This window comes from Castanea sativa, chromosome 7, assembly GCF_040712315.1.
Source record: "Castanea sativa cultivar Marrone di Chiusa Pesio chromosome 7, ASM4071231v1".
Lineage (NCBI taxonomy): Eukaryota > Viridiplantae > Streptophyta > Magnoliopsida > Fagales > Fagaceae > Castanea > Castanea sativa.
Genome location: NC_134019.1, coordinates 5,326,469 through 5,351,848, shown reverse-complemented (window position 1 = coordinate 5,351,848; position 25,380 = coordinate 5,326,469). Strand labels below are relative to the sequence as shown.

At 33.5% G+C, this 25,380-nt stretch overlaps 2 protein-coding genes across 4 annotated transcripts; one reads left to right on the top strand and one right to left on the bottom strand.

Annotated features, from left to right (window-relative positions):
• Positions 1-2,063: 2,063 nt before the first annotated feature.
• Positions 2,064-6,873, top strand: LOC142642016 (18S rRNA (guanine-N(7))-methyltransferase RID2). The gene is made up of 9 exons (XM_075816363.1): positions 2,064-2,234; positions 2,344-2,419; positions 2,512-2,595; positions 2,703-2,758; positions 3,473-3,529; positions 4,351-4,400; positions 4,580-4,732; positions 5,964-6,099; positions 6,400-6,873. Exons 1-9 carry the CDS (start codon positions 2,136-2,138, stop codon positions 6,562-6,564), a joined length of 876 nt encoding a protein of 291 aa, XP_075672478.1. The 5' UTR covers positions 2,064-2,135; the 3' UTR covers positions 6,565-6,873.
• A 1,144-nt stretch (positions 6,874-8,017) lies between these two features.
• On the bottom strand, positions 8,018-20,445 carry LOC142642614 (pumilio homolog 6, chloroplastic-like). Of its 3 annotated transcripts, XR_012845695.1 has the most exons (11): positions 20,245-20,445; positions 18,718-19,405; positions 16,954-18,317; positions 16,723-16,864; positions 16,516-16,623; positions 13,987-14,199; positions 13,778-13,888; positions 12,644-12,838; positions 10,553-10,664; positions 9,064-9,235; positions 8,018-8,462 (listed from the first exon to the last, which is right to left on the bottom strand). XR_012845695.1 is itself a non-coding variant. In XM_075817005.1 (10 exons), the coding sequence occupies exons 2-10, from the start codon at positions 19,339-19,341 to the stop codon at positions 8,440-8,442; spliced, it is 2,952 nt and encodes a 983-aa protein (XP_075673120.1). In that variant the 5' UTR covers positions 19,342-19,405; positions 20,245-20,445; the 3' UTR covers positions 8,018-8,439. The 3 variants fall into 3 exon arrangements, 2 of the variants coding, with proteins under 2 accessions (XP_075673120.1, XP_075673122.1); XM_075817005.1 differs by lacking the exon at positions 10,553-10,664; XM_075817007.1 differs by lacking the exon at positions 10,553-10,664 and having other exon boundaries at positions 18,718-19,402.
• Positions 20,446-25,380: the final 4,935 nt, after the last annotated feature.

Here is a 25,380-nt window from a genome sequence, read left to right as displayed (position 1 = left end):
AACACACACTTTCAAAGTTGTAAAAAAAAACAAAAAAAAAACACACACACACACACACACACACACACACAGAGAGGTTTAACAAACCCTAATAGCTTTACTTATTCATTGCATACTCTATAAAGGATTCGTTGGAAACAGAGGGCTCCATCCATTGACAATCACCATCATGCGAGCCATGGAGAGAAGGAGAAGATCGTGTGAGCAGTGCGAATCTTCCATAGCCATCTCCATTTCTGGCAAGCGAAAAGAGTAGAAAAAAAAAACAACAAAAAAGCTTTCGAAACCTGTTTGGAGGGAGAGAGAGTGAAGGATAATCAAAAAATCTTAGAGAGAGAGAGAGTGATGATTTTGGCATTTTGGCGTGTTTGGATGTGAAATTGGGGATTTGGGATTATGGGTTTTTTAGGGATTTGCTTTTGTTTTGTGCTTAGGAATTGTTTTGAATGATTTGATAAGATGATGGGTTAGGATGTGAATGGATTTGCTATGTGTGAAAGCAAATGGAGGCATCACTACTATCAGTATAGGTTTGCATCAAGGATTAGTTTGTATATCTTTGCACTAGTGACAAATGTATTCTTAGATCTGGGTTTCTGATTTGTGTTCTTGTTGTTCTTATTTAAGACACATTTTGATCTCAATTAATGTAATTTTTTGTTTTTATTTTTGTTTTTAATTTTTTTATTTAGTTAAAATTTTAAAAAAATTAATTTAGATGCTAACATGACATTTTTTAATAACAAAACAAAATTTATTATTATTATTTTAATAGTTCTGTCTGCCACGTAGGTCAGTGTCGTTAGGGCACTGATGGAAAGGACTAAAATGGAAGGCGTTTTTCTAAATAGGAACTAAAAGTGGTGAAAATAAAAGATAGGGACCAAAGTGGGAATCGCGTGAAAATGTAAGGACGAAAATGTGGTTTTCACCTATTTTATTTTGCCTATAAAAGGGGGATGTCCCTTTCACAAGGATCATCAGAAAATTTTTCTAGTTTCAAATCCCTTTTAATTTCCAGATTGCTATCCAAGCTTTTATCCTTTCCTTTTCTAGTTCCAAACGTTGTGACTATTATTATCATTTTCAAGCATCGTAACTACTATTATTCTGTAAGTGTTTTAATCTGTTATCAAAGCTATATTTTGTTAAAATCTCAGCTGCTTTGACTCTAAGTTTTTATCTTTAGTTTATATTTTTACACTTTATATTGTGTATTATACTGTTATAACTTAATATATACTAGCCTTTTAGTACGCACTTGTGAAGCTCTTTTATATTTTGGGTAAAAATTAATAATTTTGCATTTATTATAATTTGGGATATCTACTTTTTCCAATCACAAAAATAAATAAATAAATCTAAGAGTGTGATGAATAGGTGAGGTGAGTTTTGTAGATTGGAGGAGTTTTAAAACTGACAAAAGAGTGGTCCTATTTTGTAGGGAGTTAGTGAGTAGATGTAGAAATTTAAATCAACATAAAAGTAGGAGTTTATTAGAAATAAGAAGGTATTTCAACGTAGAAGTAGGAATTTATTATTTTTGTCAATTTACTATTTTAACTCCATTTTTAAGTTTTAGGTATGAGTATTTTTTATAGTAAAAAAAGCAATAACTAACTTTCTTTTGCCAATTTACTATTTTAACCTCATTTGTTAAATTGTTGATTAATTAATTTAGGGATATTTTTGACAGGAAAAAAAGCAATAACTAACTTTCTGAATCCTCTTAATATATACATATATATATATATATATATATATAGTCAAATTTTATGTTTTTTAATAAATTTTAAAAAATAAATAAAAACAACCAAGAAAACTTTTTTTTTTATTTTTATGAATGAAAAATAGGCAGGGCCAACTTGAGTTGGAGTCAACTACCCAAAAAAAAAAACTAGTTGGATTGTCAAAAGCCAAAAATTCTATAATAAATAATAATAGTAATAAATAAAAAATTTATTGACCGGTTCTGTGAGGGGTGCCAAAACGCTGTAGTTTTAGAGTCGTATCCTCAGACAAAACGAGGTCGTTTTGTTACTGCTATGTCCCCAAACCCCATTTTCATATCCAAATTCCTAAACCCTACTTGTTCTTCTCTTCCCTCTCTCTCTCTCTCTCTCTCTCTCTCTAAAATGTCGTCGAGACCTGAGCTTCAAGCACCACCGGAAATATTCTACGACGATGTCGAGGCTCGCAAATACACTTCCTCCTCTCGCATCATCGAAATTCAGGTCAGCTTCCACACCTACCTACCTTCCAATGTTTTTCTTTTGAATTTTGTTTAGGTTTCCATATCTTTCTAACAATTTTTTTTTTATTGTTTGGTTTTTTTTTTTTAAGGCAAATCTGTCAGAGAGAGCTTTAGAGCTTCTTGCTCTACCTGATGATGGAGTGCCCAGATTGCTCCTTGACATTGGTTTGTGTTTGTGTTTTTGTGTTTTGTGTTTTGTGTTTGTGAGGTCAGCTTTAATGGAAATGTTGTGCATTTTTTTTTTTTTGTTGTTGTAGGTTGTGGGTCAGGACTTAGTGGTGAGACTCTATCAGAGAATGGACACCATTGGGTTGGGTTAGATATTTCACAGTCAATGCTTGGTATGTTCCAATAATTTTTTGAGAATTGTCAATGTCATGTCACCATGTCTTTTTTTTTTTTTTTTTTTTTTTCAAATATGAATTTTGATGTGTTTTGTTAAATCTAGATATTGCATTGGAGCGAGAGGTAGAGGGTGACCTTTTACTTGGTGACATGGGTCAGGTATTTGCCAAAGTTTGAGCTTTGTGCACTTGTCAATTCAACTCTAATGTAAACAAGCTAATCCGTATAAGTAAGAGAAATGTTATGTCCACAATATTTTCACAACAAATTTTATGTGGTAGGTCGTTACTTGTTGTTACTAGTGGGTAACAAAGTAATTTCAGTTGTAGATTCAAATTAAAAATCTGTAACAACTGGCCAACTAGGATTTTTTGTGAAAATGTTGTTGACGTAGCACCTTTGTATAAGTAAAGAAGAGAATTGTGAATTAATTTTGTCTTGAAATTCACGTGTTGAAAGTCATTCTTCACGTCAAGTTGAAATAAGGGCCACTTTTTTTTATTGTATTTATCGTGAAAAGAGAGATGAAATATATATTTTGATATTTTCTCTCGATTGAATTTTCTTTTGTGAAATCAATTATGGTGATGTTCTTCGGACCATTACTGCAATTTTTTGATGCCTTGTATTGTTTTGTATGTGGAATTCCCACACTACCGTAGTTTGGGATTACCTTCTCTGTAATGCTAGTTCCATTGGCTACTGGTTCTTGTTACCACACTATTATCATAGGTGCTTGATTCTATGTCCTACTGATGATACAGGCTATTTAACTTAATTATCCAAAGAAGGTGTGTGCAAGTCAACTTGCACTATTGTTTTTCATTGCCTCAACTGAATTTATCATGGGGTATGTTTCTGGTTTTGTTACAGGGCTTAGGACTTCGTCCTGGGGTCATAGATGGGGCCATCAGTATCTCTGCTGTTCAGGTTCCACTTCTTGTTTCTATTAATGTTTATTGAGGTGAATTTTTTTGCTTTCTATGTTCTTAAAGATGTGGTGTGTGTCAGCACTTGCTCTGTGTCATGAACTCTTGACTGTAACCTGCAGAATCATACATTTTAGCTTTGCTTCGTTTTAATCATATTTCTTAACACATTGACCTGTAGACCATTTGATGTTAAAGCCTTAGTTATGTTGAATTTTTTCAAATAACTTAGAATTTTTCAACTAACAAATTTAACGTGTACAAACCATTATTATCCTGTAATGGATCAACACTTCATTGAGCTTTATCATTCGAAATCAGGGGTACCAAAATATTTCTCATTTACATCTGTTTGATGCGGCTAGTGTGGTGGAGATTTACAACAAAGGGTGGCTCCGGTATCTTTTCCAGACTCCGGCAGCTGGTCTCAGAGGCTCTTCAATAATGATGAGTTTGGGTTTTTCAATTCGTCAGATCATGAGGTGTAATTACATGTGGTAGTGTGTATTCACTGATTTGTAAAATTCTGATGTGGCACACTAGTATTGGAGGGTGTAAATGTGGGGTTTTACACCTGGTCCTTATTGAATTTAAACTCTTTATAAGATTATGCTCTGCTAGTCATACTTTTCTCATATTCTTAATCCCCGTCAATTTGGCTTGGTCATTTTATAACCTTGTCCTTGATCTTCGCTGCTTTCTTAATTGTTTTGAGATGTTTTCTCTATGGATTACTTATCCTCCATGAAATACAATTTGTTCTTAAAAGCCCCTGGATGTATGCCCTTCTAATTTTCCCTTTGTTTTGATTTGGCAACGCAGTGGTTATGCAATGCTGACAAGTCCTCTCATGTTCCAAAATTAAGATTGAAGTATGTTCCCTTTCTTATCTTTCACCCTTCTAGTAAAATAGTAGTCAAGAATTGAACTTTTTTTGGTGTCATTTTATTTTTATTTTTTTAAATGTCTCATCTTTACGAGACTAGCAAGCTTAATTCTATGATGTTTCTTTTGCTGCAATATTGACATGTTTGGCTCAATCCCTTTTTAGGGCTTTCTTTGGGTCATTATACAGATGCTTAGCCAGGGGAGGAAGAGCAGTGTTACAAGTGTATCCTGAAAATATACAACAGCGTGAATTGATTTTGCGTTCTGCAATGCATGTTGGATTTTCTGGTGGTGTGGTTGTGGATTACCCACACAGGTATGCAAAGGATCTATTAGGGCAATCTTGTGATAGAATATTCTTCTTGCATGTGAAAATGGTTGCTGTTAAGAACAATATTGTTTGTTTACTTGCTATTAAGGGCTGTTTTTCAAACCTTTATTATTCTCATCTATCTATGACAATGAATTTGAGATTTTCCCAATGTTTAGTCTACACATACTTGGTTTAAGGTATATACTTGGATGTTATAAATATATTTCTAATTGACTTGTTTTGTTACATTTGTTAATAATATGTGCATGAGTGATGTTAAAATAAATTGGTAATCAAATATATCTCAAGTTTGTTAAAATATACTAGTCTCATCACACGCGCTTCGCGCGTGCGATGAGACTTTTTTTTTTTAATGGTCCTATTTTATAGGAAAAAAATTGTATTTAGTTATTTTATATATATATGATTTTTATTTTAAAAATCTAATTTATAAGTAAATAAATCAATTTAAAAATTAATAGGAGAGTGGTCCTATTTTTAAGGCAATATTTTAGTGGGAGTTGGAGTTGCATTTTTACCAAATTGTCCTTTAATTTTGTCTCTACTTAAACATAAGACTGTAGGGGTATCTTTGAACTAAAAAAATGAGTTTTACCGGATTGTCCTTTAGTTTTGTCTCTATTTAAACATAAGACTGCAGGGGCATTTTTGAACTAAAAAAATAGGAATCCAAACAGGGGAAGCCCCTTAAATAGTAGTATAGATATATGCATATTTATATATTTTTAATTAATTTTATAATGTTACATGTGTATCAATTCACAATATGACTGCATTTTAACAACTATGCTTCTAATGGTGAGACATGACATACCCTGGTTGAGAGAATATTATGTAGCTAATCAGGTCTATTTTGCTTCTTCTTTTGGTCGTCTTTACTCCATTTTTCATGTCTGTTTGGCACTTGAACAAGTAGAGTATACCAAATGATATTATAACCATCAAGCATATCCTATTTTATTGGACCAACTCAAATGCATAATAATTCAAAACATATCAACTGCTGAACCAGTTGATTTGCCACTTATTGGTGACAAGATATGAAAAGCAAGCCATTTTTTTTTACTTTAATGGAGTGTTCTACAGGTCAAAATATTATAGTCTGCTAAAATCAATTGAAATATGAAAAAAAAAATCTCAAGTTAATCCTGTAGCATTTTCCTACTGGATTCCTCTATGTTTCACTAACTTCAGCTTGGTTGTCTTATTACAGTTCTAAGAAAAGAAAAGAATACCTTGTCCTTACATGTGGTCCTCCATCTGTAAGCACATCTGTTCCAACAGGAAAGGGTGAAGATGGGGAGAGTTCTTCTGATGACGAGAGTAGTGGTGATGAAGAAAATCAAACAGTGAGTTCTCACGGCATGCTTTTTCTAATTTCTGAAATTTTCTGTTTCAGGGGCTTTCCCTGGGGATTATTTATTTAGAGATAAATACAACTCACTTGCATGTATGGAGGTGACCTATGACCTCATCCTTGGCCCTTATTTGACGGGAGAGGAATTCCATTTAGTCCATAGACATATGGCTTCTCTGGGAATTTATAAATCTGAATCTCTCTTCTAGTATTCTATATTACAAGGCTGAGCGGTATTTTTTGTTTTTTTGTATTGAATTTTTATACTCATCTATTTATTTTTGTTATATAGGTCTGCATCTCTGATAGACACAGACCCAAGAAAAAGCAGAAAATAACCAAGAAAGGAAGGGGAAGAGATTGGGTATTGAAGAAGAAGGAACAGAGGAGAAGAAGGGGAGATGAAGTGCCTCCAGATACAAAATATACTGCTCGAAAAAGAAAGGCTCGCTTCTGATCTGTTACACCAAGCTAAAGTGTGTTTGTTATGGGGTTGTCTTCAGTGCTTACATATGTAAGTCCATATATGGTGTTTACTGAGGTATTGTCTGTTCTTGTCCATGCTCTTTTAAGCCCTGATTAATGTCAGTTGTATCTCGGGGTCTATTAGTGAAGAAATTTTTTGTTTGCATTAGAATGAAATCTGATGGTAAATGTGACCGTTATAGTCATCAGGAGCTGTGTAGAACAATGGAAAATTTTGGGGGGGTTTATTCAATGTCATATTATGTTAGTTAAAAAATTTATTTCAAGCCATTTTTTTTTTAACATACCACGCTCTCACTACAATTTTATTTAATGTAATGAATCTTTCGAGCAAAAAAAAAAAAAAAAAAGACATCCTGATATGGTTTTGTAATTCCAATGAATCTCTATTTTATAGAGTATCACAAACCAGTGCGGTTATGCACGGTTAACCATGCCAAGCAACTTAAGTTTTTGTTAGGACAAAGCTAGTTTGTAGTCATGGTCATAACTTCACTCAATATCTATTTATTATATGTGAAATTTGACAAATTCACATTTAGATTACATTTTCCTCATATTTTCTATGCTTGTAAAATTTTCAGAAAATCAAAGATTAATAGTTACATCATCAATTAAACATTTAAATTTCAAATTTTTATAGTTTAAAATTATGTATAAAAAATAAGTTTATAAATCGAATTGTAAATAACATCCGATTGATAAAAAATTTGATATATTTGTTACAAACATAAAGAACATAAAATCTAACAGATAGATTTTTAAAATATATAATCGTGTTAATTTTTTAAATAAAAGTTATAGTCATTAGCTATAGTTAAGTTTGTAGTCAAATTCTGTCCTTTTTTTTAATAAATGAATTAGGAAAAAATTTAATTCAAAATATATTAAAGACTACAAATATACACACCTCACCACAGTTTGAAAGAGGGTCTAGTGTGTCTTCTTGCTTCGTGAGCCATCAAGCAGTTGCTGAGCCTCCATGAGAATTTGGCTTGGGGTTTATGGGATTAGTAACCACAAACATGGAATATGCCGACTTTACCATTTACCCACATTTATAAAATCCCAGACATATTTTACTCATTGCAAGAAGAATTCAAAGTACCGAGCTGTTGGTAATGCTAATTTGTCACCAAGAAGTGGGACATTAAAGATATTGAATGAGTAAATTGCTTTTAATGCGAGTTAAAAAACCCCCTCTGCATAATTAAGATTCAAATAAAGGTACGGGCATAACATTTTCACATCATTGTCTAGGTAACAAGTTGTTAATGGTAGATAAATATATGATTTCAGTCTTGGGCTCATATGAAAACGCATAAAAACTTGCCATTTAGCATTGTACCATAGCATTATTCTTAAGATTCAGAATAACATGCAACCTAGGCTGAATGGAAAGATGAAACTGGACACCATTCACAATAGAAAATCCTGAGTTACCATTTCTGTAGTTATTCTTGTAAAATGTGAAAACAAACTACATAGTAATTTACCTTGAAAACCACACACAGCAAAGCAAATCCAGTAAATAATAAAATTACACCCAAGGAAGGGTTTCCTTCCAAATAATTACCCTTGGATTGCAATCTAAACCAATAATTACCCTACCATAATACAGGTACATACTGTCTGAAAATATACATATATTTAATCACTTTACAACCCCCCATTTTTACTAATTGGCTGAACTAGTTGAAGCTTTCCTAAGGTGAAAGTTACCATATTGCATAAGAGCAACCACAGGACGGCCTTCTTGAGAAGCATAAACCTGTCTCAGGTCAGATTGACGTGCCTTAGCAGCAGCACACCAACAAGAGACCTTGATGAATCCCTAGTTCTGGCATCACGATCCAGCTACTGGATTTTCTGTGTGAGAAAACGAACAAAACGCAATGTGAGATAAAATTCAGACAAAAAGGTGATCTAGACCTGTGCCTCAAAAGTGTTTCAGAAGCTTTGTCCTAACCAAACTGGAAATGAGAGATTTTGACAAAATGAAAAACAATAAAGCTGACTTTTGAGGGGGGAAACAACTTGATAGAGCTTAAATGACAACTAAGGTGTACTGATTAAAATAAAAAATTGACAATAAAGGTGATAAAACGAAAGAGGTCACAATCAAAGCTTTTTTCCCAGTGGTTTTACACAAATATATGGGATTGTTTATCGAAGGACCTTCCCACCACCACAAAAAGATGAAGCCCATTGTAGTTTTCTTCTTTAAACAATAAATAAATATATCTCCAGAACTCAACTAGAGATGCCATTTTAGTTTATATTAAATGATGCTTCAATAGAAGAACCGTATGGAAAAGCAAGTCAATAAAATGGCACTACGCAATTTCAAGCTGGATAGAATAAAGAATGCCAACTAAAGAACTCTTTTATGATGCCTAACATGAAAAAAAAAATTTGCACAGCATCATTTGGGTACATGCAATGTGAATAAAAATCTAAAATTATGTACCTTCTCCAAATAGCAGTTCAAATCGAGCAACAATGTGTTTCCCGTAAGTGTATTTCTTCAAAGCGTGAGCATGAACTCTTACGCGAGCAAGCAATACAGCCCGCTGATTATCAGAACATATTTCAAGAATCTTCTGGACCACATAATTTGCAAATTGGTCCTTCATCATTGTCTACAAGAAAGAAGTCAAATATAGTAAATTGAGCAAGCAGAATACATTCTTCATATTGCACAGTATCATATTAAATGCAAAGTAGTCCAATAATACAGTATACATAACAAAATGTCAACCATTATGGATTATGCAACAAAGAATTACAGAAATGACAAGGAGAGGCAACATTATCATGTAAGAAGCACGGAGATGACATGACACAGCACACGGTGACATGGGAATTCATGACAAACTAGGACATGACACAGTAGCGACACAACAATTAATTAATTAATTAATGTGTATAAATAAATAAATATATAAGCATATTTTATATTTTTAAGCATATTTTATGTTTATTTTAGGTTGGTAATAATTTTAAAATCAGGGATTTTGAAGTTCCCTTTTTCCCCTTCTTTTCCTCTATAATTGTGTAAAAACTACACATGTATGTGGCACACACAATAAGGCATTGCTTACAACTTGCAACCAAGTGATCAACTTTAGTTTTCCATTTAAACTTGTTCCCGCCTCCACCTTCTCTCTCTCTTCCCCCCTCAAAGTTGTTGACTGCAACCATGGTGATTTTGTTTCATTCTCACCAAAAAGTTTGAAATGTAGGCTGAAGGGTTAAGGAGTTTTTGGTCTGAATGGCATTGCTCGCATACTTCAAATTCATAGGGAAAAAAAAAAAACTCTTCCCTTCGCCTTAATTTAAAAACACGGTCCCCATTTCTTCTTCTTTTCCCATAAATCCTCATTCTCACCCGCAATGGATCCCCAATGCCACTAATCCAATTTCAAAATTGATCTCAGCATTGGCTGTTAGAAACCCATTGGATTCTAAAGGAAATGAATGACAATTAATTGGAAATTGACTTAATGCAAAGTAACCACCAACCAAGAAAAAGACTAAAGAGGAAGATGCACAAAGGCAACAAGGTTTACATCTTAAATGCAATTATTTATACAACTCAAGCTCTAATGCCATTGGCCACACACTCTTATTGGCTCACTAATTTAGCATGTGCACTCATGAAATAACCATGTGATTAATGTGTTACATGTGCCTGAGCTCTAACTCACTCAATCCAATTCCATCCACTTGTAACTAACAAACTTAACTCTTCTTAATTGCAAGGATTACTATGAGATTACAACAATTATACTTATATACCGTACATCTGTGTTCCTAACATCTGCTCCAATGGCTCACTACAGCAGGAGACATCACAATACAAAGCCTTCTAATCATCGTGCATATATTCGTGGTAGACTCTTTATTACTGTTAAAATAAATAAATAGACCATCAATGAGCTTAAATGAGCACCGACCTGACTGTTCTGAGCACCAATGAATGCAGATTGAGTGAAAGAGAGGGAACGAGAGTTTTCAAAAGTGACCGTTGAGGGTGAAATAAGCCATCAAATCGTGTTGCAATCGCGTCTTCACCATGTCCGAAATAAATTAATTAATTAATTAATTATTTTCGCCAACACTCCACGAACACACATGCAGCCATGTCCCAGGCGCATCCGTGTCCAACATGCACACAGGTTTTTTCCATGTACATGTACGTGCTTCATTTACTACCATGTGTAGGACTTTATGTATTATTTGACATATTTAGAGAGACATTAGTAAACTAAATTTTGGCCGAAACATAATTGGTCTAAGAGGACTTACCTTTAGATCTGGGATCAATTAGGATAAATTAATTCAACATAAGAAAACAAAAAATAAATAAAATATAAACAACATAATTACAAATTAACTTCAGGGGATATAAGGGGGGAAGAATAAAGCATCTATGTCTGCATTAAAATGGCCTCTGAATTCAGTTAGTAAATTAATTACTGAAAAAAATAACAAAAATGTATACTTTTCATGCAGTTAAATGAACGGTAACCATTGAATAATGAAAACTTCTTACCTTGAATTGAAATACCATTGAAGACATAGACTAAAGATTTAGAGTTTCTGTCTCTATCAAGCTCAGCATACAAAATGTTTTATGAAGAGCACAAAACAGTATTTAAATGTCAATTGCGCTTTTGGAAACAAGTATCAGTTTGTTTCCTACCTCAATGTCTTTAAGGGTCCGTTTGTTGGAGGAGTGGAAAAATAGGAGGATGGAAAATTAGTGGGAGGATAGAAAATATTTGTATTTCCCTCATGTGTGTTTGGTTGGAGGGGTGGAAAAGTGGGAGGGTGGAAAACTCTTTTTTTTGGTTGGAGAGAAAAAGGAGAGGATGAAAAATGTAGTTTATATAAATTGACTATTATGTTCTTGTTATATAATATATAAGAAATAGATATATTTACACATTAAATAATATAAATTTATATTACTTTTTTTTATTATTATATATAATTTAAAATTTATGAGCAACAAAAATTGATTATGCGTTAACTGGGAAGACATTTTCCAAAAAAAAAAAAAAAACTTTATCCACTAGCCTTTTCAATAATACAATGACCCTTTACACTAAAAACTAGGCAAGGCAAAAAAAGAAGAAGAAGAGAACTTGGAGTTCACGTTGCTGTGAAGATGATGAGAGATAAGGATGAAGAGGCAATAAGGTTGATAGGTCACAAGACGTGGGAAAGTGAGAGGGTATTTTGTCACACAGCAGGCCTCAACGTTTTCTCCCCTATTTTCTCTCCATTTTGGAGAGAAAAGTTTTTGTGGGCCCGGGTGGAAAATGCCTAGGCCCCACACAAGTTTATTTCCCCTCCTTCCAACCAAACAACACACAAATTCATTTTCTCTCCTATTTTCCCTCCAAAGTTTTCCATCCTCTCTATTTCACCTCCAAACAAACACCTTAAGGAGGAAAACATCTCCGAAACCATGATTGTACCAAACTTGTTCCATTTCAATGCTAACTTATAAGTAGTAAAAACCCTTTTTTTTTGGTAAGTTACATATGTTTTTGAGGGTAAAAACATAGTTGCAGAAGCACCCTAAGTATGTCTTACAACCATAGTACCATACCTATTTCCTTTTTGAAACAAACACCAAAAACAAACAAAAAAAGCATTTTAACATATGGTTAACAAGAACTATAAATGAGTAATCCGTTGCCTTGAATCATTGGGATATAACTCAGAGTAGAATGTCACCCAGCCATCAACTCTAGATTTTCTAATATAGCCACAGCACATGGTCCCCACCCCCCACCCCCAATATCCAATATATATATAATGCATAAGAATCATGCACCTTCAAATGACAATCAATAGCAACTACAAGTACATATTTTAATCTAATAAACTAAGAATTATTCCGAACACTTCTAGAACATTTTCATCTATTAAAAACCCAGGAGAACTGCTTCCATGTTTCTTTTTTTTTTTTTTGGGGTGAGGAAATGAGTATTCAAACTAATCATAACCAAATATAAACCTATGCTTTAACTTACCAATAAATTATCAGTTCCTTCATTATGCCCAAAAATCTCCCCAATTAATAGTTCTCGTTCAGTGGGGCCACCATACTCCAAACATTTCTCAATAACGTTTGATGCAAATTTATGCTGGCTCAGTTGTACAATATGTCCTGACAACTTGCTTATAATCTGGCTTCTTTCATGAGGCTTTCCCCTCTCCAGTACATGCTGATGTAAATCAATAAAACCATTACATTACCATCCAACAAATGACACAGGAAATATACAAGATAAGGGGTAAAAGAATTTCAGGCACACAATTTAAAGAGTAAAGTACATCCCAGAAAGTCAAATGGCAAAAAGCATTTTTCATTACATACACCTATAACATAAGGAATACCTGAACCAATACAAGCATCTCAACAATTGCACTAAAAAGGGTCCTTGCATAAGTAAAATATCTACAGGGATATCTACTTAACTATTCCAATTCAAATTGCAAGTATGTTTTATTTTCCAAATTCGTAGGAATCACCTATTTTCTACTTCATGAGTATAATATTTTTGGCATCAATACCAAGCATTACTCCTCTTTTGTAATTTTAAATTTCCTTGTTAGCCTCAATTAGTGAAGATGCTATTACTTGTTCTAGCTCTCTCTATTAAGATGTGAGAACAAATGTGCTGCTTGATCACCATGCATGCATGTATTAACTAACAAAAATATAATTGTATTTCTGTTTTTAATGAAAAACATTATAATGGCACGACGTCTGAAGTTTATTTGATTCTTCGAAAGTGTGACCATGACTAGAAATCTAACAAGTTCTTTTCCTCTTTGTTAGCTAAGGTTGAATGATCACATTATTTTTTCCTTTCTATTTTCATTCGAAGAGTACCAAAACAAAAGGGATGATATAGACCCATAGAGTAAGTTCCAAAAGATCAAGAACTCATAATTTTTAAAAGCAACCTAGAAGTGAATATGAATTCGAATTATATATTTTCTTCTATTGCATGACTATGATAACTAAATAATATATTCTCCCTCAAGCATATATATCAAAAGTGGATTAATTGACGATAAGAGGAGAGAGAGAAAGAGAAACGAAGAGTGAGAGAAAGGAGAAACTTTACAAGTGTCAGCCCAAACAACAAGAAACCAACCTGGGTGACATAATTGCCATACTGGTCTTGAGCAAGAGTACAAACAGACTCCAAAATCTCATCCACTATAAACTGACACTGCAGCTCATTTGTACAATGCTCTAAAACTCTCTACACAAAAAAACAAGGAACAGCTTCTTAGTGTTACGCAGACAACCAAAGCAAGAACGGCAAGAGGTAGTGCTTCCACCGCTCAAGATTAAAATTACCTGTATGACACGGCAACCATAAGGATGCATAGAAAGCATTGCAACTTGACCACGAAAAGCAGATATTATAAACCCAATTTTCTCTGTTGGAACACTCTCAATGCACTTTTGTATTACATGATTCCCGTTTTGATCACGAACACATCTCATAACATGTCCATCCAGCTCTCGGACAAGCTGTGCTTTCTGTTCAGGCTCAATAACCTCAAGTGCCTGCAATTGCATAGAATCAAAGTTGTTATCTTCTTTAGCATCGAAAGGAGGAAAGAATTTTCAGACACTGGCAGGAAGCCGATTACATTATGTATGCTTGGTTCACTGCTTTCAAGTGGGACCTATAAGTTTGATCTAAGCCTGAGGTTTCAAACTGGCACTTTTTCTTTGTTTTTTTTCAATCTTTTTGTGGAAATTCATAGAAATAAACATGGCACTGCCACCGGTAGAGGGAATCATGCGTGCCACAGATATTCAAGAATAAATTCCATTAATTGGATGTGCATGCATGCAAGCAAAATACATAGTACACACGAACAGACGCTCTATGTAGATATCGCATTCCCCCTTGAACCTCCAGAGTCCTAACACCAAGCAAAGTGACTTTGTAACCATTTCATAGCATCATGATATGAATGCTATTAACATAGTAGATTGATACGCATTACACCTAGAAGTGATCCCCACTGCTATGATATCAAAAGAGGACCATAAATAACATAAATAAAAAAACATAACATGAAAAGTTTAAGCAAAAGAATCTATTGTTGATCTGAAGCTACAGGAAAGTCTCTTTGAAATACCATCTATTCTTTAACTCCAAACTATTTGGATGGTTGAAATGACAGCCTCCCCTTACTAAAATGTGAACGCCTTTGCATTTAATACATATATATCAAAAGAAGAAAAGGAAAAATCAGAGATGGTGATCATGAGAATGGCACACATCAACTGAATGACAAAAATATATGGTAATTACATGGAACATGTGACTCTATTAAAATACAATGTGAAAAAAGTGTATGGAAAGCTAAAAAGGTAGGAGGATATAAAGTTAATGAAGCATGTGCAACATGTGCATCTAAAATATGCTCATCCATCTTGACCTCCTTTTGGTATTTCATCAGTATTCCAGTTTCAGGATGTTCCCTATTGGCTATTACATAGCATCTTCTAGTTTGTCCACCTCCTCCGTATCATTTTCTTTTATTTCAACTTTGACTCATCCAGGATGAAACCATTTTTAAACTCAAACTAATCAAGCTTCATTCTCAATTTTCACGTCATTTGCCACTATGACTAATATTGATGAAGACTGACCTCAGACATCTAAGGGTTTTTAATTGAAGTGACTGGTGACTGACAAGTTAAACTGCTGGAAGAGGTTACCGGTGGAAAAGCCCATAGTTGGCAAGAATTGGCCACTGGCTGTTGGCTATCAGATGTAAATCAGTTAGGCAATTGACCCATTACAAAATTACGTGAAAATTACCGATGTTCTACCTATCTACACATGTTCAATATCCCACATTCTACAAAGACTTTGGCAGAATATTAAGCTCTATTGTCCATTATCAAATTCAACAGAAACATACTAACTGAGCACCAAACATCTTTTTTAATAATCTGATAGTTGGGGGAGGGGGGATTTGAACTTTGAATGTCTTCGTTGGAAACACCAGGAGGTGCCAACCAGTTGAGCTACAAGGCTCTTAATAACTGAGCACCAAATGTTTTTGATAACCGATCTAAAGACACCCACAACACAACTTATAATTACGACAAAATTAGTACCAAAATCAGAAACAATTCAACAAAGGGATATAGGCTGCTAGTCAATTAATTAATATACCTAGATGGTTCTCTCTAATTCCAATACTTTGATGTCCGCTATTCTCTTCATGATATTCTTACTCAGATTAGGTTGCAATCATGATCCAAAACCATTGGAAGTCACTAATTAAGGAACTCTGACACCCAAAATTTTATGTATACGAAAAACAAGTTGGGAAAAAGACGTAACATTAATGGAAGCAAAGACAGTTCAAGTTGGGTCTTATGGCAAAAAATAACTTCATAAAACACCTCCAAGTTGATAATGCTAAAGTATGAATAATCCATATCCAGCTGCAATAAAAACCACTGATATCCAAAATATTTTCTAACATTCTGCGAAGAGAAAGAAAGTTTGTAAAAATAAAAATAAAAGAATTTTTTTCATTAAACTCAATTCAACCATGCATTAGTCCCAACTAAACTGAGATTAATTAAGAATGCTTGTTATTAAACAAACAGCAAATAAATGTGTACATAAAACAGAAGAAATACCAAATAATAGTTAAGATATAACGTCTCCACTTAATAGACTTCTTCAAGTATCATTACTGCACAAGTACTAATGATTTGTGCAGAATGCAAGGGGTCATGGCACACATATACAGCATTAAGTTGATAAGACACAAAGATTCACTTAATATATACACATATATTACTACAGTACATGGCTACATAAATGAATACAAAAACCAGGCATACCTTTTGGATTACACGACAGCCATACATCTGCAGACTTAAAGGCAACACCTGACCTGTGAGTTGATTAGCAAGTTCCTTTCTCTGCTCAGGGCTTCCATACTCAAAAAACTGGGAAAAAAAACAAAGTAAAGAGGAAGTAGCAACACTAAAAGAACAAGTACATCACAAATGAACTAGGGGAAAATAATTTACATATTAAAAATATACCTTCTGAATAACATAGTTACCAAATACATCAGTCATTAGCTTGGAAGCATGTGGGAGAACTTCTTTAAATACAGATGCCTTCTCTTCACCAGTACAATTTTCCAACTTCTGCTGAATAAATCGACTCCCATGTTGATCAGCACTGGAATTGGAAATTCATGATGACTTACTTTTCAACACCAAGAAATAATACGTATATAAAAAGAAAATTGAAAACAGAATATTACTTGCCTGAATTCAACAATATGACCTACTATATCAGATAGCTCAAATCTTCGGCCTTTGCCTGATTTTAACTCTTCCAGAAAATTATATATTTTGGGGTCACCAAAACTCTCAAAGCCCCTTTGACCTTGCCATCCAGGATACACACCAGCATTTCTACCAGGGCCCGGAGCAAATCTCATTTCATTTCTGCCCCCCGGAATACTGGTCCCACCTACAGGAGATCCTGGTAAAACTGGACTAGCAAGTGGTGAGTTCGGGTACTGCATCACAAAACCCATGTTTGACGGGCTTCCATAATAGCTAGGACTCATCATCCCCCCTCTTCCTGGGTTAAAATGACTTGGGCCTCCATTTATCTGATGACCGAATTTGTGGTCCTCCAAATAACCAGCATTGTTGGATCCTCTCTGTGAATCAAGAACACTCGCCTGGTTCCCAATATTAACACCACCTCTAGATGCCAATGGATCAAGCTGACCAGTAATACCACTATATGCCTCTCCATAAGGATGTTGATGGTATTGCATGTATATAGGATCAGCAAAAGAACCTTGTAGTGGAAAACCAAATTGTCCAAATAACTTGCTTAAATGTTGCACATCAGCTCCATGTGCAATGTTTCCCCCAGTTGAAACCCCAGATGTTTGAGCAGTATAGCTTGGACCAGCAGTTCCATCAACAACAACAGGGACAGCACCATTGGGAGGGTATCCAGCAATATATGGAGGAACAGCTGTGGGATTCAAAGCATATCCACCTACAAACTGTGGGGAATATAAGCCCTGGGCCTGGAGATTAGGGTAAAAAGGGTTTGTTGAAGCCATGTAGGCTGCTGCGGTAGCATAGAGTGGAGGTGTGAACCCAGATGACTGTAGCACGGGCTGTACCTCCGCAAACTTGCTAGGATTATGGAGAACCTGATCCACACCAACGTATGCGCAGTTTACACCTTGAGATATCACTCGAGACTTGGCAGATTGAGCTTGAGATAAATTGCTTTGTTGTTGGTGTACTTGGTGTTGCAACAAGTTATTCTGGCCGCTATACTGCCATTGTTCTTGATTTTTTTGATTTTCTGAATTTGGAAGGTTAGATATATTAAGAGACTTCATTTGAAATTCCATAGTGGTAACATCTGAATCATTAACATCCACTCTTCCTGTACGATCGTGAGATGATGAGCTTGAAGTAGGCGCAGCTAAAGGATCAGAATCTGATGATATCCTTCTATCATCTGAACCAAGAGTAGATGAAACGCCATTTGCTGTGCCAATAAGGGCATCATGGTCAACTGCTTCATCCACTACTCCTTGACTTAACAAGTTAGACTGACTATATACAGGTGATGGAGTGCGGGGAAAATCTTCCTGCAAATTTGAAGATTACAAATTCAAAATAAAGCAATTTTAATGGGGACAAGAAGCAAATCCTAATTACTTCAAAACAACTCCTGAGTTTTTTCCATTGGTAATATTCACATGCACCTAGTTGGTCTTGAACACCTTACCCTCCACATTTCTCTTCCAATGGGAGTAGGTGTCATTTGAGCTAGAGCTCATAGGCATGATTCTAGAGTTTTACACCCACGAAAATAAAAAATCAAAGTTTTTCAGTTTCAACATGTATATTTCATCACAAAGAGAGGGGGGGGGGGGGGGGAGGGGGAGGCTAATTTCGACTTTCCATCAAACACAATGAAATTAGAAAACAAATCCAAGTACATTAAGAATAGGTAAGAGAAAACAAAATGCTGAACTACACATTTACCTGTATTAAATCAACCACATTCTTGTGTTGGCCCGCTAATGAAGCCACATCCTGCCCAGCCCAAAACCCACTTGTCCCATCTACCCGATCATCAAAAGGCTTTTGAGGTGACTGGTCATCTTCAGACTCTTCCTTGTGAGTAGAAAGGGGTCCATGAGACATACGCAAGGAGCCATTGCCACTATCATCCACAGAAGCCAACATATAGTTATTTCCAAAACTACCAATATGGCGTACCAGACGGCGATTCTCTGATGAGATAAGGGGCAAAGGAAGCCGGGGATTCTGGTTGATATTGGAACAGTAAAAGGCTACATAAGCTGGATCAGAACGCATTTGTTCCTCGGACTCAAAGTTCTGAAAAGCATTGCTCAGACTTTCCAAGCTTGCATTCAAGTTGTGGGTCTGCTGGGACAAAAATGAACCTTCCATGCTTGGGGGTGCACTTCCACTTCGATTAGGGACAGCATCCCTCCCACTGACTTGAAACCCACGGCCCTTGAGAAGCAATCCCAACTCCTCTGCTGCCATACTAGCAGATGATGCCGCAAATTTCACAGCCTCCTTATGGGTGGGCCATTTTCCACTAGTTTCTGACATTCTAATTGGACTCTCTGTCGCCATTCTACTACAAGATTAATATGCCCCTTTTCTCTCCTATTAGTATCAAGAAATCTCACATGGTCTGCTGAAATGCACTCAAACAACCACCATTTGTTTAAATTAAACTAAGGGGGGAAATTGCACAAGTAAAAACAGAGTATATTGCAAGATACAACCAAAATAACATACTATAAGTACATGAAACATACTTTTTCTCCTTTACATTGAAATTAACAAAATAGTGATTTTAATAAACTCATTAAATACCAGAATATGTTATTTGGATGTTGGAAGGGGCAGTGACCAATATTACACTAAAATATTGCCAATCTCAATATCAGCCATACTTGGCGAAATTTGTGTGCAAGTGAAAACCGAAAAAGTCTAACCTAGTCAGTCTAAGGTATATTCACACCAGCTAAATACACAAGCTTTCCTCTTCTAACAGAACAAATAAGCTTCAGCCCCCATGTTTGGTTGCAAAAAACAAAAAATTAATAAAAGATTCCCTTTAAAAATAAACACTTTATTCAGTCTATTCAATACAAGTTCTTCCATTTTATAATATAACATCAAATTCAAACCTTTCTTTTAATCTCCTCAGCTTTTCTCACCAAACAAACAAAAGACTTAATTAAAGCCACACACACACGCACCAAATCATCATCGAGAGAACCCCCTTAATACAAAAATTCCAACTTTCACACAAACTTGAAGAAACAAAATTCAAAGCACATAGAAACAGGGAAAACCCCATTAAAATTCAAGCATGAATAAGCACAAAAAGAGGGTCAAAACTCAAAAACCAACCCCAGACATATATTATCAGAACAAACAGAAAAGAAACGTAAAAAAAGGTTTAAACTTTAAAACCCTAGCTGCTTTACAAACATGGGTAGAGCAAATGGTGGAAGATTCTCTTACCAGAAAACTGTTGTGGAAGAAGATTCACTGTTACAAACCCTAGATTCCCTTCAGTTCTAGAGAGAGAGACAGAGACAGAGGCAGAGACAGAGACAGAGAGAGTACTTGGTAATTGGGTCTCTAATAAAAATGATATTTATTGGGGGTGAGAGTATATCAAGTGAGTCTCAGGTAGTATTTGAATCAAAAATAAAAGAGAACAAAGGACATTAAGGTTTGGTTTGTTATAAAGAGAAAAAAGTGCTAGTTCCAGATAAGGTTTTTGCTATGTTTCAGTTAAATGTTTGGGGTTTTGTCTTTGGGTTTGTTGGTGACTTTGGTTGGTCTTTTATGGGCAAAAAAAGAAAAGACAAAAACAAAAACAAAGTGGGCAAAAGAGATACGTATGAATAGGACTATAAAAATAGGGAAAGCATTGACATGAATGACTATGATTAATCATAGAATAAGCTTGTGGTTTCAAACTACACGTGTCGTGTCTGAGAGTATTTACGTTGTATCATGCAATGTGTCCAAAAACTCCAGCAGCTGCATCCAACACCAGTCCCAATGGAAAAATATTTTAATTTTCAGACTACCAAAAATGTTGTAAATTATAACTAAAATCCATATTGCTCGATCCTATGTTCCAAAAAAGTCTCCAATTACTTTCTAATCATTTTTAATGCATTCTTTGGAATATTATTATTACATGGCATGTAGCTAATAAATTGTTTAAAAACAAAACTAAATATATCTATCTATACTATTTATAAGATGATTCTCCTCTTTAAACTAGATTTTTATGTGGTTCAAAAATATTCCATAAATCTTACGTTTAACAAGGAAAAAACTTAAAGGCAACTTGGTAAAAATATATTTCCAACTCCACTTAAAATGCCTATAAAATAGAATACTCTCCTACTAATCCTTGTTTTCAAAACAAACTTATTCAAAATTTAAAAAATAAAAGGAAAATTATGACACTAGACAAAAAAAAAAAAAAAAAAAAAAAAAAAACCTCATCTTTCGCGTAAAGCGTGTGTAACGAGGCTAGTAATGCTATGACAAGTTTAGACAACTGCCACAATTCTTTTTTACATATATTTCCTAAAAATATAATAAACATATTATCAAATTGTTGAATTTTATTGCTTAATGGTAGAAGTTTATACCTATATTTAGTTTGAATTTTTTTTTCATTTAAACTAAATTAAGTATATGTTTTCGGTAGTTTATTTGTATAATGTTCATAAAAAAATATAATTTTTTTTAGTAATTTTTATATTAAATGTAGGATGAAAAGGATAAAATGTAGCTTATTTTCAACAACCAAAAAAAAAAAGTAATTCTGTTAAATATTTTATTTAAACTTCTCCTTTTTGAGAAAAAAGTAGGTAATTACTAATTAGTAGAAAATGTGTTTTCCTTCCATAGCATTTTTAGGAATGCAAAACCAAATACTTGACTTTTTTTTCTTGAGCATTTTCAATAATATGACTAAACATTTGGAAAAAAAAAATTCTAGAAAATATGTTTCATTAAAACAAATTAGCCTTTGGTGTTTCCTCTTTTTTTCAAGGCATGTGGACACTAATTTGTCTTTCTGAAACAATGCTTAACTCAAGTTTGGAGGATTATATATGCTCGACAGTGTTTTGTAATCAACCACAACCAAAAAAATTGTATTGTTATTTGTTAGTAGGATTGAAACAACCTAATGTATCCAAGAGGGGGAAAAAGGATCGGAACAACCTAGCATCTCTACCACAATTTTAGAATGGATGCCCTCTAATCAATCACAATCTTAAGTGCTACTTTCCATTCAATGGTCATGTTACTAAACAAGAATGCAAGTCAAATTGTGTTAGATTGTTTCAAAGGAAGACTCATCAATTCATGTCTTTTAAATTAATACATAAATTTGATATTAACATGGAGTGTTTATTATAAGCTTTGGTTTTTATCCAGTACTTTTAAGTAATAAAGGCGAAACAGGTACAACACGTGTCTTAAAATGGTCACATGTCAATCTCAATCCTATCCAATACTTTTGTGCATAATGCAGAAGACTCACCCAATATTATATATGTTAATACAGATGTAACTTAGTTATGTACATTTATAGTATGTGTTTATAGATATAGAACTACTTTATGCCATATTTATGTGTAAGAGTATACACATTTACACCATATTGAAGTTACTAAATATTGTATTCTAACACCATTTTGATTCCTGTCGAATCCACTCTTTGTTAGACTTAGATAATTAATGCAAGTTAGTTGATCAATTTTGGTTAAAATATTAATTTGTTCTCTAATTACTCAACGAATTTTAATTTGTTCTCTTGATTATTAATTTTGTCAATTTAGTTAATATTTATTCAATTCACCATTATCAGTTTTTAAGTTGAGGCATCAAATTAAACTTTACCCAATGATCAAAGAACTTAATTAATAATTCAATCAATATTTTTAAACATAGCTCTTAACCAAATGTCTAAATTTAGAACCAACACAACCAATTTCGGTGGGGTAGGTTTTATTTATGATTATTTAAGTTTTAAAGTTCCTGAACTCATGTTGCACCCATATACCAAAAAGTTTAATCTTGAAACCTTCAACATAGGTGGATGGTCATGTAACTTTAAAGTTTTTTGAAAATGTTACTAAATTCTAAGAGATTGTTTGGCACCCCATTTTAAAAATAGTTTTCGTTTTGGGTTGCATTTTTGTAATATTTTGCACTTTTATTACCTCTCTCTCTCGGGTCATGGTGGCTAGGAAAATTGGTTGCGGTGGGCCACAACAAAATCTCAACGATATGTGATAAACGGCTTTCACCATGATTTTGTGACCTTTATTGTTGCTAGGTTTTGAAGATTTTGCGTAGCTCTCTCTCAAATGTGTTTAGATTGGGCTTTATGCATTGTGTTGTTGTAGGTGATGATTGTGTGTGTGTGTTTTATTTTTTATTTTTTGTCATTGAAGTTATTTTTAAACAAAAATATAAATAGAAAATAAGTGTCAAAAAAAAATTTGGGCGTGAAAAAACACTTAGAATTTTTTTTTAAGAACAATTTCTCAAAACACTAAGAAAATAGTTTATAAAAAACACAAAATTGAAAATATAGACCCATGGTGCAATGGTCACTCCACAAATATAAGTGCTTATGGGATGTGAGGGCAAAGGCTGAGTTCAAGTCTCCAAAAAAGAGTTTCACACACATATATACTTAGATTATGTCAAAGTATAATTTATATCTTGTATATATATAAAAAATAAAAAAAATAGACCAAACAGTCCTAAATTTTTTTTGTTTTCAATTATTACTGTGGGTGATCGAGCCTCGCTAAATCTTATATTTTTTATGAAGATAAATTTTATTGGACTTTAATCACTATATAAAGATAAATGTTAAATCCCAAACTTTTGGCATAACAAGAATGTATCATTAAAGTTAATTTACACAAGATTTGACTTAAGTTTAGTGCTCCTGCGCATTGGAGATTGTGAATGGGAGATTGCACGAAAACGTGTCTTAAAAATTCTTGTTGGTCTCCTCTCACGTCCAATGCAACGTTATCACACGCGTTTCGCGCATGCGATGAGGATTTTTTTTTAGAGGTCTTATTTTATAGAAAAAAGCTGTATTTAATTATTTTATATATAAAATTTTTATTTTAAAAATCTAATTTATAAGTGAGTAAATCAATTTAAAAATTAACAGGAAAGTTGTCATATTTTTTAGGCAATGTTTTAGTGGGAGTTAGAGTTGTATTTTTACCGGATTGTCCTTTAGTTTTGTCTCTACTTAAACATATGACTGTAGGAGTATTTTTGAACTAAAAAATAGGAATCCAAACAGGGAAGCCCTTAAATGGTAGTATAGATAATAACAACTAGCCTCATTACACGCACTTTGCGCGTGCGATGAGGTTTTTTTTTTTTTTTTTAGTGGTCCTATTTTTCTTTTTATTATATATAATTTTTATTTTGAAAATCTAATTTATAAGTGAATAAATTAATTTGAAAATTAATAAAAAAGTGGTCCTATTTTTTAGGCAATATTTTAGTGGGAGTTAGAGTTGCATTTTTACCGGATTGTCCTTTAATTTTGTCTATATTTAAACATAGGGGAGTAGGGGCATTTTTGAACTAAAAAATGTGGAATCCAAACAGGAAAATCCCCTTAAATATTAGTATAGATAAATTAATTTGAAAATTAATAGAAGAGTGGTCCTATTTTTTAGGCAATATTTTAGTGGGAGTTAGAGTTACATTTTTACCAGATTGTCCTTTAGTTTTGTCTATATTTAAACATAGGGGAGTAGGGGTATTTTTGAACTAAAAAATGTGGAATCCAAACAGGGGAATCTCCTTAAATAATAGTATTAAATAATAGTATAGATAAAAAAATATATATAAATATTTCTATACTATTATTTAAGGGGCTTCCCCTGTTTGGATTCCACATTTTTTAGTTCAAAAATACCCCTACACCCCTACATTTAAGTAGAGACAAAACTAAAGGACAATCCGGTAAAACTGCAATTCTAACTCCTACTAAAACATTGCCTAAAAAACAGGATCACTCTCCTGTTAAGTTTTAAATTACTTTATTTACTTTTAAATTACTTTTTCAAAATAAAAATGATATATATTAGTTTTTATTTATTTGGTTTTTTTATGTGATATGTGGCAGTTTTTTTATTTTATTTTTTTAATTTTTAAGGAAACCATGGGTGGGTTTTTTTAAAGGAGGTGGGATAGTTTTATTTTTTTTACAGAACTTGGGATAGGCGTTTTTTAATAGAAAATCGGGTAGTTTTTTTTAGAAGGTGGGATGGTTTTTTTGGAAGAAAGTGAGAATTGTGGACAATTTTTATTTTTTCATTTTTTTGTTATTAGTTTTTGTTGATTTACAGTTTTAACCTTATTTTTTATTTTTTAGGAATAAGAATAATTTAATTAAATTAGGAGTATTTTTATAAGTTGAAAACATAATAACTAACTTTTTTAATTCTCTCAATATATAAAGAAGATAAAATAAAATAAAAAACACAATTTTTTTTTCTACAAAATAGTACCACTAATCAAACAGACAGTTCATAAATAAAAAACCAGCCCAACCCAGACCATTGTTTCCTCCTC

Bases quoted from the DNA above. Each gene is read 5' to 3' on its own strand.
- LOC142642016 (XM_075816363.1), top strand. From the start codon at position 2,136: ATGTCGTCGAGACCTGAGCTTCAAGCACCACCGGAAATATTCTACGAC. The intron at 3,530-4,350 runs GTTCCACTTCTT...TTGGCAACGCAG, and splicing joins TCAGTATCTCTGCTGTTCAG to TGGTTATGCAATGCTGACAA. The intron at 4,401-4,579 runs GTATGTTCCCTT...ATCCCTTTTTAG, and splicing joins GTTCCAAAATTAAGATTGAA to GGCTTTCTTTGGGTCATTAT.
- LOC142642614 (XM_075817005.1), bottom strand. From the start codon at position 19,341: ATGGCGACAGAGAGTCCAATTAGAATGTCAGAAACTAGTGGAAAATGG. The intron at 14,200-16,515 runs GTATGCCTGGTT...ATGCAATTGCAG, and splicing joins GCTGTCGTGTAATCCAAAAG to GCACTTGAGGTTATTGAGCC. The intron at 8,463-9,063 runs GTACATAATTTT...TTTCTCACACAG, and splicing joins TGAACTGCTATTTGGAGAAG to AAAATCCAGTAGCTGGATCG.